This window comes from Ranitomeya imitator, chromosome 5 (genome assembly GCF_032444005.1).
Source record: "Ranitomeya imitator isolate aRanImi1 chromosome 5, aRanImi1.pri, whole genome shotgun sequence".
NCBI classification, from domain to species: domain Eukaryota; kingdom Metazoa; phylum Chordata; class Amphibia; order Anura; family Dendrobatidae; genus Ranitomeya; species Ranitomeya imitator.
The window spans coordinates 418,411,404-418,425,325 of record NC_091286.1 but is presented as its reverse complement, the minus strand read 5'-3'; the positions used below and the strand labels follow the sequence as shown (position 1 = coordinate 418,425,325).

At 40.7% G+C, this 13,922-nt stretch overlaps 1 protein-coding gene across 3 annotated transcripts in view; it reads left to right on the top strand.

The window, feature by feature from the left end:
* The window catches only part of LOC138638071 (mucin-4-like), a 369,132-nt gene that overhangs the window by 229,777 nt on the left and 125,433 nt on the right, over positions 1–13,922 (top strand). Inside the window, exons 77-80 of one of the 3 annotated variants that reach the window (XM_069727053.1) lie at positions 8,215–8,334; positions 11,536–11,655; positions 11,888–12,007; positions 13,602–13,721. In XM_069727053.1, coding sequence (XP_069583154.1) covers positions 8,215–8,334; positions 11,536–11,655; positions 11,888–12,007; positions 13,602–13,721 — 480 coding nt within the window. Of the gene's footprint in view, positions 1–2,785; positions 2,906–3,137; positions 3,258–4,851; positions 4,972–5,833; positions 6,091–8,214; positions 8,335–11,535; positions 11,656–11,887; positions 12,008–13,601; positions 13,722–13,922 lie in introns of those variants that run through there. The other 2 variants (XM_069727054.1, XM_069727055.1) reach the window with 2 other exon arrangements.

Sequence of the window (13,922 nt, the reverse complement as noted above, 5' to 3'; positions counted from 1 at the left end):
ACCTCACATCTGTCATTTTCCGATCACTCCACTATTTTTCCTCACTCCTCTCATTTTGCACTCACACCTTTTCATTTTCACCTCACACTCCTCATTTTCACCTCACACCTCTTTTTCCCCTCAGTATATACATGTTTGTCATCTCCCTTATATATAGTATACACCTGTATGTCATCTCCTGTATATAGTATATACCTGTATGTCGTCTCCCCTGTAAATAGTATATACCTGTTGTATGTCATCTCCTCCTGTATATTGTATATACCTATGTGGCATCTCCTCCTGTATATAGTATATACCTGTATGTCATCTCTTCTGTATATACAGTGCTATATACCTGTATGTCATCTCCTCCTATATATAGTATATACCTGTATGTCATCTTCTGTATATAGTATATACCTGTATGTCATCTCCCTTGTATATACCTATGTGTCATCTCCTCTTTTATATAGTATATACTATAGTTTATACCTGTGTATCATCTCCTCCTGTATATAGTATATACCTGTGTGTCATCTCCTCCTGCATATAGTATATACCTGTGTGTCATTCCCCTGTATATAGTATATACCTGAGTGTCATCTCCCTTGTATATAATATGTACCTGTATGCCATCTCCCCTGTATATAGCATATACCAGTGTGTCATCTCCTCCTGTATATAGCATATACCTGTGTGCTATCTCCCCTGTATATAGTATATATGTGTGTCATCTCCTCCTGTATATAGTATATACCTGTATGTCATCTTCTATATATAGTATATACCTGTGTGTCATCTTCTCTTGTATACAGTATATACCTGTGTGTCATCTCTCCTGCATATAGAATATACCTGTGTGTCACCTCCCCTGTATATATTATGTACCTGTATGTCATCTCCTCCTGTATTAGACCTCATTCACACTTTATTTGCTCAGGATTTTTGCCTCAGTATTTGTAAGCTAAATTGGCAACCTGATAAATCCCCAGCCAACAGGAAGCCCTCCCCCTGGCAGTATATATTAGCTCACACATACACATAATAGACAGGTCATGTGAATGACAGCTGCCGGATTTCCTATATGGTACATTTGTTGCTCTTGTAGTTTGTCTGCTTATTAATCAGATTTTTATTTTTGAAGGATAATACCAGACTTGTGGGCGAGTTTCGTGTGTCAAGTTGTATGTGTTGAGTTGCATGTGGCGACATGAATGTAGCAACTTTTGTGAGATGAGTTTTGTGTGGCGACATGCGTGTAGCAACTTTTTGTGTGTCGAGTTGCATGTGACAGGTTAGTGTAGAAAGTTGTGTGCAGCAAGTTTTGTGCATGGCGAGTTCTGCGCGTGGCGAGTTTTATGTGTGGTCCGTTTTGAGTATGTGCAAGTTTTGTGTGAGGCAACTTTTGCATGTGTTGCAACTTTTGTGCATGTGGCAATTTTTCCGTGTGTGCAAGTTTTGCGTGTGGTGAGTTTTCCATGAGGTGAGTTTTGCACGTGTGGCGAGTTTTGCATGAGCCTAGTTTTGCATGTGGCGAGTTTTGCGCGTGGCGAGTTTTGAGCAGCGACTTTTGTGTTTCGACTTTTATGTGGCGAGGTTGGTGTATGTGTGGTGAAATGTGTGCTGAGGGTGGTATATGTGTTCAAGCATGTGGTAGTGTGTGGCGCATTTTGTGAGTGTGTTCATATCCCCGTGTGTGGTGAGTATCCCATGTCGGGGCCCCACCTTAGCAGCTGTATGGTATATACTCTTTGGCGCCATCGCTCTCACTCTTTAAGTCCCCCTTGTTCACATCTGGCAGCTGTCAATTTGCCTCCAACACTAGACGTGAGACTGTGCAAAAGTTTGTGGCTGTAGCTGCAACGGTGCAGATGCCAACCCCGGACATACACACATGCACACACATTCAGCTTTATATATTAGATATGGCCCCTTTGTAGTAGTTAAGAGTTGTCCAGTATTGGACGTTCCATGTAACTGTTTGGCAAAGTGCAGTTACTGACAGTCTTCTACATAAGTATCCTGACTAAAATGCATACAATGAGGTGTACTTATTAATGGGTGTCAAAAACAAATGGGTGAGCCTAGGTGGACATGTTAAACAACACTTTGATACACTGCTGTGCCGTAGAATGGTAACATCATGCTCGTATGAGATAGAAAAATAATATATTAGATCTTATAAAGAATATTTTTATCACTCTTTCATACATAAATTACTAACAATTCACATCAAACCTGTGGAAAATGAACTGAAGTTCAGTCTTATCTTATCTTGTGAGTTGCAAGTAAATAACTGTAGGGATTAACTCTTTCTGGTAGGCATCAGGCCATAGGTAGCGTTCACACAAGCAATGCAGTTTTGGTCCAAATGCGTGCAGTTTTTATTGAGACAAATTAATAAAAATAAATCTCTAGCCGTGTCCAGGTTCTAAGTAAACAGAACAGATCCTGGCTACTCATACACAAAAGAGCTAGTCCCAGCTCGGCCAAACAAGATGGCTATTGTCCATAGCAACCAACGATACTTGTGTTTCTCTGCACACGGCCTGTGCAGACTCTTCTCAGACAGATTCTGACCACTATATAGCTCTGAAACACATCCAGTGTGGTCAGCTTCCCTAACCTAGTTATATGAATGGCTAGACAGGTGATCAAATCAGAAACTGTAGAGCTACGATTTAACCCTAGCCTACCTGGCTTTGCTACACAACTTACATGTTTTCAGTAGTAAATCTTTATTTTCACATATACGTCTATTGTTTTACCCTCTGATAATAGTGAAACATGTTACATTGATCAGGTAATGGGACCCACTGTGAGGATATTAATGAATGTGAGACCGGCAATGATTGTTCAAGTAATGCAAACTGCACTAACACAATAGGAAATTACACCTGTGATTGTAATGATGGATTCTCAGGTAAGTTCTGATTAATCTCATTAATTCCTGTTTTGCTTTTTTTTATTAGATTTTAATGTCTAGTCTATTATTCTGTTCAATGCAGCAGTTATCCTACTCAAAATGTCTGTGTGTTTCTGTAATCTGTGTAAAATATAATTTAATAACTATAAAAGAAACCTTCATTTTAAGCTCCATAAATATGTTCCTGTAATTATAATACATCATTCATTATATTATGCTCTTTTCTTAGGTGATGGATATAACTGTGAGCCACTGACACCATGCCAGAATGACAGTATCTGTTCTCCTGATGCAACGTGTAGTAACAGGACTGGAGACCTCTTATGTACATGTAATGGTGGATACCAAGGTAATCACTTATCACTGTAGATGTCTGTATATACAGCCATTCACTTGTCGGCATCTGCAGTTAATAGCTCTCCAATTACAATGACAAAACCGTAAATGACACATACTGTGCAAGAACAGCATATGGGCCAACTGCCTTCTAACTCATCATAGTGCACCGTGTTGTGAATTCTGCTCTTGTGTTCCCTCCAGTGGTTGTAGGTGGGAATGCAGTTGTCTCTGAGTCACAGTCCTGGCCAGGTGTATCTGCTGATTGCAGTTCGGACTGGGATATTTAAGTGTGCAGGATTCATTTGCCCTTGCCAGTTGTCAATGTTCCTTGTGAAGTGTTGGATCACTTTCTGGCTTCTCCTGCTAGCTGCCAAATTCAGCAAAGATAAGTGTTTGGTTTTTTGTGTCTGTGGCACACTGCTGTGTGCTTGTTTTTGTTTGTATTCCTGCTGATTGTATGATTCGCTGGAGTTGCAGATATACGCTCCTACATCTTTAGTTAGATGTAGGAAGTTTTTGTATATTCTGCTGTGGATATTTTGAAGGGTTTTTAATACTGACCGCACAGAACTCTGTCCTATCCTGTCCTATTTAGCTAGAGTGGCCTCCTGTGCTAAATCCTGTTTTTCTGCCTGTGTACGTTTTTTCCTCTCCGACTCACCGCCAATATTTGTGGGGGCTGTCTATCCTTTGGGGATCTGCTCTGAGGCAAGATAGTATTCCTATTTCCATCTTTAGGGGTATTTAGTCCTCCGGCTGTGACGAGGTGTCTAGGTTTGTTAGGTACACTCCACGGCTACTTATAGTTTCGGTGTTAAGTTCAGGATTGCGGTCAGTATAGTGACCCCCTTCTCCAGTGGAAGTTCTCATGCTGCTCCAAGGTCACCGGATCATAACAGCACCGGTTTACATGGCTGTGACTGAAGCTGCTTGGGGCTGTGGAGGTGATAGTGGCCCATTTACCCTGGGGGGTGGGCATATCAATAGTGCAACATGTGCAGCCGCACGGGGCCCAATTCCACCTTCAGATCAGCATGTATATCCTGTCTTAGGCCCAAAGAAGGGCCCATACTGTTCTTGCACAGGGGCCCAAGATGTCAGGGGGCCCAATTCCACCTTCAGATCAGCATGTAGATCCTGTCTTAGGCCCAAAGGAGGGCCCATACTGTTCTTGCACAGGGGCCCTCTTCCATCTGTGTCTGCCACTGCCTTTACCACTTGGACCCTTGTGTGGCTGCACAGGTTGCCCCAATAATAAGTCCATCCCTGACACACACATTTAGGATTATATTACACTGACAGACGAGGCTGTAACAGTCTGTATATTAATGATGGGTGAGGATGTCACACAATATTTGCATTTAGTATTTTGATAGATTGATTTTACCAGTAGTAATTTTTTTTCTCAATGACTAAAACAAAGTGACTTTGATACGTGTCTGTATGATTTGCCTTTTTTTAGTACAGACTAATAGACTTTGGCTGCAGTTTGTTCCACAGAATTTAGCACCTTCCAATGATCCTTTATGACCATATTGTAAGACAAGTGTGTATGAGCTCTTAATCACAGGCTTCAGTAATAAGTCATCATTTCTTTCCATCAGGTAACGGGTCATATTGTGCTGATATTGATGAATGTGGAGGAAAGAACAACTGTTCAGCTGTCGCCACCTGTACCAACACAGTGGGAAGTTATATCTGTACATGTCATGCTGGATACACAGGTAAGTGGAAAATATCAGCAATATGGAAAAGTAATGGAATTTACAAGTTCATGTTATTTAAGGCTACACTGGAGAAGATGCAATCAATACTATGTACCTGCTAGAGATGGTGCAAATCAATTCACAGGACAGGTTTCAGTTAGTAATCTGTGGCTGTTGGATGGGAGACCTGCAAACTGCCTTTTAATAATAATAATAATAATAATAATAATAATAATAATAATAATAATCTTTAGTTATATAGTGGCAACATATTCTGCAGGCTTTTCTATTCAACTGTTCATATACAAGTCATAAGTAGCAATGTTAAAGATAAAACAATAATTAGAGCAAAATAAAGACGACCCTGGTAGTAAGAGTTTACAGTCTACACCGTATGGCATTCCGAGCACACCTTGTGATTAGCCGATTTGGCCTCAGTTCATTGTTGCGGTTTGACATTGAAACCAAGCCTGCTAATTAAAACAAAACCGAGCTGGGGATGCTGTAGGTAGGATGCAGTTTTCATGGTTTTTGTCTGACAGTCACAAATTGCTGATGTGACCATTGGACCAGGTCATGTGAGTCAAGTCTCACCATCTCTAGTATCTTCCCTTAGAGGAGTGTATATGGGGATTAGGCAATCTCTTGCTTTCAGTAGATTTTCCTTTACTCTTCCCATAACCGGAGAACCTGTGAAAACATGTTTCATTAGAGATGTTGCATTTGATTGCCAATATCTGCACAACAGAGCGGCAAAATACAAAAATAAAATAAAAAAAAATAATTTACTCTGAGGCTACTATTACATTCTGTGTCTAGTTCAACATGACAAAGTTGGTGAAAAGTTCTTTTTAACTGTAAAGCATGTTATATTACTTAGGTGACGGACTCCACTGTGAGGATATTAATGAATGTGAGACCTATGATATCTGCTCACCTAATGCAACCTGCACTAACACTATAGGAAATTACACCTGTATTTGTAATGATGGATTCTCAGTTCCATCATAATGAGTTCTCATTTTCTGAGTACTGATTTCTGATAATTATAAACAGATAAAGCCTATGTTACTATAGAAAAAAGACGACTGAGGGGGATCTAATAACCATGTATAAGTATATAAGGGGACAATACAAATATCTCGCTGAGGATCTGTTTATACCAAGGAAGGTGACGGGCACAAGGGGGCATTCTTTGCGTCTGGAGGAGAGAAGGTTTTTCCACCAACATAGAAGAGGATTCTTTACTGTTAGGGCAGTGAGAATCTGGAATTGCTTGCCTGAGGAGGTGGTGATGGCGAACTCAGTCGAGGGGTTCAAGAGAGGCCTGGATGTCTACCTGGAGCAGAACAATATTGTATCATACAATTATTAGGTTCTGTAGAAGGACGTAGATCTGGGGATTTATTATGATGGAATATAGGCTGAACTGGATGGACAAATGTCTTTTTTCGGCCTTACTAACAACTAACTATGTTACTATGTTATATTAAATATCTGATGGAATAAACTGCTGTTCTGGCTTATTGACATGTCATACATGATCTTTAATTTGTGTTCAGTCATTAATTCATTCTTTCTGATTTGCACAATAATAAATTGTCAATGTTTCAGGAATAATTGTTCACGCTCACATTTACCTCTGATGTTACAGATGTAGCATTCTTTAGCTTCACACATAATGCATCACCACTGTGTCCACCAGTGAGTTCCCACCTCTGCTCCCAACGTCAGTCATTGGCTGAAGCAATGAAGTCATGGCTACAGAGCAACAGAGAATCAGAGAGCTCAGTGGCTCCGAGCGGGGCGCTCTCATGTTCCATTTTTGTTTTTTATATAGTAAACTGTAGTTAACTACAAAATTGAACTGAAAAGTGATGATATCCCCTTTAACTATGGCATGTTATAGGAAGCTGTAACTGGACACTTAAAGGGAACCTCTCAGGTCACCCATGCCCTCCTACTCAGCAGCATTCACCTATGAATGATTAAACCTCCTGTCTAACCAGCCCTGTATAACATAATTCAGTCCCCATTTCCTATGCTAATGAGGGCTTTGACTAGTAAATAGTGTGTTAGTTCTCCTGACTAATCCGCCCTCTTTCCATGTTATGACGCCCCTGAGGGCGTGATAACTTAATTTGCACGCGCGATGTCATCACCAGCTTATGTAAATCTCGTACATGAACGCTGTTCCTTTCGGCAGTGTCACAGTGTCTTTGAAGCCGGTTGTACCCTTCCAGGCTAATGAGGCACACTGCACATTACTGGAAGTTCAGAAGATGGCTTCCGGTCATGCGCACTATGCCTCTGAAGCCGAGTTGTGGATGATCTGGCGATGACGCCCACAGAGATGTGATAATAACATGGAAAGGAAGCTGACTATTCTGGCGCAACTAACACTCTATATACTAGTCAAAGCCTTCATTAGCATAGGAAACGGGGACATTATAATTACTTTTTTAAAGCCTTTATTTAAATGAATTACATTATACAGGACTGGTTATTTAGTGAGCTTAACCATGCAGAGGTGAATGCTGCTGGGTTTGGGGCATGGGGCATCTGACAGGTTCCCTTTAACATTACAAATGCTAATAAACATGTCAAGTGTAGAGTTTTTTACAGTTTTTTGTATTAAAATATTTTGCTGCATCTGGTATGTGCTACATCTGTATATCCTCAGTAAACAGTGATTTATTATATATTCATCAGGTAATGGGACCCAGTGTGATGATATTGATGAATGTGAGACCAATAATATCTGCTCACCTAATGCAACCTGCACTAACACAATAGGAAGTTACATCTGTACTTGTAATGATGGATTCTCAAGTAAGAAAATTAATAATTACCTCAAATTGTCTCTTTGATATGAAAGTGGCATTGTCCCTATCAGCGGCACTGATATCAGTGAGAGCTTGCAGTAGATTTCCCTTTTATTCTTCCCATAAGACGAGAGCTGGTGTCAGAAAACGAAACATTTTATTTCCTGGCACCGCGAGTTGTCACCTCGGCTTTGTGTCCCACTAAATAGAAGATCAGAGACAGAAAGGAGCTCAGAGTCCGAATGTAGATCTTTAGTTTGTCTCTCTGCAGTAAATGAATATATCAGGGAGGATTTTGTACTCCTGAATTCTGCTTTCTAAGAAAAGACGTAGCTCCCAGACGGAGTGCTCAATGTAAAGCACCGTGTAAGTGTGAACATAGCCTAACTGTGAGGAAATAGCCTCAATTAACTGTAAAACCTTTTACATTGATCAGGTAACGGGACCCACTGTGATGATATTGATGAATGTCTCACCGGTAATTCCTGCTCACCCAATGCAACCTGCACTAACACAATAGGGAATTACAGCTGTACTTGTAAGAATGGATTCTCAGGTGAGTTCTAATTTGCCTTTGATTCCAGCTTACAGCTTTTTTAATGGGTTGTTCCCCCCTGCACAATCAGTTCTTTACTGCTAAAGAGAGCAAACGTCTGTTCTGACGTAATAATAAAGGATTCTGATTGGCTGCTGTGATCACATGACATAACAATGTCACTTGGTCATCAGAAGATCTATGGTCTGAGAATGGAAGATGTGTTTTTATATTAAACTAACTGAAGAGCCCGGCGCTGCCTGGGCATAGTAAATATCTGTGGTTAGTTATAGCACCTCACTTCTCTTATTTTCCCATCGCGCCTCTCATTTTCCCCCTCACATCTCTCATTTTCTCACTTACACTTCTCATTTTCCCCCTCACTCCTCTTATTTCCCCCCTCACTCCTCTCATTCCCCCTAACACTTGTCATTTCGACCTCACATCTGTCATTTTCCGATCACTCCACTATTTTTCCTCACTCCTCTCATTTTGCACTCACACCTTTTCATTTTCACCTCACACTCCTCATTTTCACCTCACACCTCTTTTTCCCCTCAGTATATACATGTTTGTCATCTCCCTTATATATAGTATACACCTGTATGTCATCTCCTGTATATAGTATATACCTGTATGTCGTCTCCCCTGTAAATAGTATATACCTGTTGTATGTCATCTCCTCCTGTATATTGTATATACCTATGTGGCATCTCCTCCTGTATATAGTATATACCTGTATGTCATCTCTTCTGTATATACAGTGCTATATACCTGTATGTCATCTCCTCCTATATATAGTATATACCTGTATGTCATCTTCTGTATATAGTATATACCTGTATGTCATCTCCCTTGTATATACCTATGTGTCATCTCCTCTTTTATATAGTATATACTATAGTTTATACCTGTGTATCATCTCCTCCTGTATATAGTATATACCTGTGTGTCATCTCCTCCTGCATATAGTATATACCTGTGTGTCATTCCCCTGTATATAGTATATACCTGAGTGTCATCTCCCTTGTATATAATATGTACCTGTATGCCATCTCCCCTGTATATAGCATATACCAGTGTGTCATCTCCTCCTGTATATAGCATATACCTGTGTGCTATCTCCCCTGTATATAGTATATATGTGTGTCATCTCCTCCTGTATATAGTATATACCTGTATGTCATCTTCTATATATAGTATATACCTGTGTGTCATCTTCTCTTGTATACAGTATATACCTGTGTGTCATCTCTCCTGCATATAGAATATACCTGTGTGTCACCTCCCCTGTATATATTATGTACCTGTATGTCATCTCCTCCTGTATTAGACCTCATTCACACTTTATTTGCTCAGGATTTTTGCCTCAGTATTTGTAAGCTAAATTGGCAACCTGATAAATCCCCAGCCAACAGGAAGCCCTCCCCCTGGCAGTATATATTAGCTCACACATACACATAATAGACAGGTCATGTGAATGACAGCTGCCGGATTTCCTATATGGTACATTTGTTGCTCTTGTAGTTTGTCTGCTTATTAATCAGATTTTTATTTTTGAAGGATAATACCAGACTTGTGGGCGAGTTTCGTGTGTCAAGTTGTATGTGTTGAGTTGCATGTGGCGACATGAATGTAGCAACTTTTGTGAGATGAGTTTTGTGTGGCGACATGCGTGTAGCAACTTTTTGTGTGTCGAGTTGCATGTGACAGGTTAGTGTAGAAAGTTGTGTGCAGCAAGTTTTGTGCATGGCGAGTTCTGCGCGTGGCGAGTTTTATGTGTGGTCCGTTTTGAGTATGTGCAAGTTTTGTGTGAGGCAACTTTTGCATGTGTTGCAACTTTTGTGCATGTGGCAATTTTTCCGTGTGTGCAAGTTTTGCGTGTGGTGAGTTTTCCATGAGGTGAGTTTTGCACGTGTGGCGAGTTTTGCATGAGCCTAGTTTTGCATGTGGCGAGTTTTGCGCGTGGCGAGTTTTGAGCAGCGACTTTTGTGTTTCGACTTTTATGTGGCGAGGTTGGTGTATGTGTGGTGAAATGTGTGCTGAGGGTGGTATATGTGTTCAAGCATGTGGTAGTGTGTGGCGCATTTTGTGAGTGTGTTCATATCCCCGTGTGTGGTGAGTATCCCATGTCGGGGCCCCACCTTAGCAGCTGTATGGTATATACTCTTTGGCGCCATCGCTCTCACTCTTTAAGTCCCCCTTGTTCACATCTGGCAGCTGTCAATTTGCCTCCAACACTAGACGTGAGACTGTGCAAAAGTTTGTGGCTGTAGCTGCAACGGTGCAGATGCCAACCCCGGACATACACACATGCACACACATTCAGCTTTATATATTAGATATGGCCCCTTTGTAGTAGTTAAGAGTTGTCCAGTATTGGACGTTCCATGTAACTGTTTGGCAAAGTGCAGTTACTGACAGTCTTCTACATAAGTATCCTGACTAAAATGCATACAATGAGGTGTACTTATTAATGGGTGTCAAAAACAAATGGGTGAGCCTAGGTGGACATGTTAAACAACACTTTGATACACTGCTGTGCCGTAGAATGGTAACATCATGCTCGTATGAGATAGAAAAATAATATATTAGATCTTATAAAGAATATTTTTATCACTCTTTCATACATAAATTACTAACAATTCACATCAAACCTGTGGAAAATGAACTGAAGTTCAGTCTTATCTTATCTTGTGAGTTGCAAGTAAATAACTGTAGGGATTAACTCTTTCTGGTAGGCATCAGGCCATAGGTAGCGTTCACACAAGCAATGCAGTTTTGGTCCAAATGCGTGCAGTTTTTATTGAGACAAATTAATAAAAATAAATCTCTAGCCGTGTCCAGGTTCTAAGTAAACAGAACAGATCCTGGCTACTCATACACAAAAGAGCTAGTCCCAGCTCGGCCAAACAAGATGGCTATTGTCCATAGCAACCAACGATACTTGTGTTTCTCTGCACACGGCCTGTGCAGACTCTTCTCAGACAGATTCTGACCACTATATAGCTCTGAAACACATCCAGTGTGGTCAGCTTCCCTAACCTAGTTATATGAATGGCTAGACAGGTGATCAAATCAGAAACTGTAGAGCTACGATTTAACCCTAGCCTACCTGGCTTTGCTACACAACTTACATGTTTTCAGTAGTAAATCTTTATTTTCACATATACGTCTATTGTTTTACCCTCTGATAATAGTGAAACATGTTACATTGATCAGGTAATGGGACCCACTGTGAGGATATTAATGAATGTGAGACCGGCAATGATTGTTCAAGTAATGCAAACTGCACTAACACAATAGGAAATTACACCTGTGATTGTAATGATGGATTCTCAGGTAAGTTCTGATTAATCTCATTAATTCCTGTTTTGCTTTTTTTTATTAGATTTTAATGTCTAGTCTATTATTCTGTTCAATGCAGCAGTTATCCTACTCAAAATGTCTGTGTGTTTCTGTAATCTGTGTAAAATATAATTTAATAACTATAAAAGAAACCTTCATTTTAAGCTCCATAAATATGTTCCTGTAATTATAATACATCATTCATTATATTATGCTCTTTTCTTAGGTGATGGATATAACTGTGAGCCACTGACACCATGCCAGAATGACAGTATCTGTTCTCCTGATGCAACGTGTAGTAACAGGACTGGAGACCTCTTATGTACATGTAATGGTGGATACCAAGGTAATCACTTATCACTGTAGATGTCTGTATATACAGCCATTCACTTGTCGGCATCTGCAGTTAATAGCTCTCCAATTACAATGACAAAACCGTAAATGACACATACTGTGCAAGAACAGCATATGGGCCAACTGCCTTCTAACTCATCATAGTGCACCGTGTTGTGAATTCTGCTCTTGTGTTCCCTCCAGTGGTTGTAGGTGGGAATGCAGTTGTCTCTGAGTCACAGTCCTGGCCAGGTGTATCTGCTGATTGCAGTTCGGACTGGGATATTTAAGTGTGCAGGATTCATTTGCCCTTGCCAGTTGTCAATGTTCCTTGTGAAGTGTTGGATCACTTTCTGGCTTCTCCTGCTAGCTGCCAAATTCAGCAAAGATAAGTGTTTGGTTTTTTGTGTCTGTGGCACACTGCTGTGTGCTTGTTTTTGTTTGTATTCCTGCTGATTGTATGATTCGCTGGAGTTGCAGATATACGCTCCTACATCTTTAGTTAGATGTAGGAAGTTTTTGTATATTCTGCTGTGGATATTTTGAAGGGTTTTTAATACTGACCGCACAGAACTCTGTCCTATCCTGTCCTATTTAGCTAGAGTGGCCTCCTGTGCTAAATCCTGTTTTTCTGCCTGTGTACGTTTTTTCCTCTCCGACTCACCGCCAATATTTGTGGGGGCTGTCTATCCTTTGGGGATCTGCTCTGAGGCAAGATAGTATTCCTATTTCCATCTTTAGGGGTATTTAGTCCTCCGGCTGTGACGAGGTGTCTAGGTTTGTTAGGTACACTCCACGGCTACTTATAGTTTCGGTGTTAAGTTCAGGATTGCGGTCAGTATAGTGACCCCCTTCTCCAGTGGAAGTTCTCATGCTGCTCCAAGGTCACCGGATCATAACAGCACCGGTTTACATGGCTGTGACTGAAGCTGCTTGGGGCTGTGGAGGTGATAGTGGCCCATTTACCCTGGGGGGTGGGCATATCAATAGTGCAACATGTGCAGCCGCACGGGGCCCAATTCCACCTTCAGATCAGCATGTATATCCTGTCTTAGGCCCAAAGAAGGGCCCATACTGTTCTTGCACAGGGGCCCAAGATGTCAGGGGGCCCAATTCCACCTTCAGATCAGCATGTAGATCCTGTCTTAGGCCCAAAGGAGGGCCCATACTGTTCTTGCACAGGGGCCCTCTTCCATCTGTGTCTGCCACTGCCTTTACCACTTGGACCCTTGTGTGGCTGCACAGGTTGCCCCAATAATAAGTCCATCCCTGACACACACATTTAGGATTATATTACACTGACAGACGAGGCTGTAACAGTCTGTATATTAATGATGGGTGAGGATGTCACACAATATTTGCATTTAGTATTTTGATAGATTGATTTTACCAGTAGTAATTTTTTTTCTCAATGACTAAAACAAAGTGACTTTGATACGTGTCTGTATGATTTGCCTTTTTTTAGTGCAGACTAATAGACTTTGGCTGCAGTTTGTTCCACAGAATTTAGCACCTTCCAATGATCCTTTATGACCATATTGTAAGACAAGTGTGTATGAGCTCTTAATCACAGGCTTCAGTAATAAGTCATCATTTCTTTCCATCAGGTAACGGGTCATATTGTGCTGATATTGATGAATGTGGAGAAAAGAACAACTGTTCAGCTGTCGCCACCTGTACCAACACAGTGGGAAGTTATATCTGTACATGTCATGCTGGATACACAGGTAAGTGGAAAATATCAGCAATATGGAAAAGTAATGGAATTTACAAGTTCATGTTATTTAAGGCTACACTGGAGAAGATGCAATCAATACTATGTACCTGCTAGAGATGGTGCAAATCAATTCACAGGACAGGTTTCAGTTAGTAATCTGTGGCTGTTGGATGGGAGACCTGCAAACTGCCGTTTATTATTAATAATAATA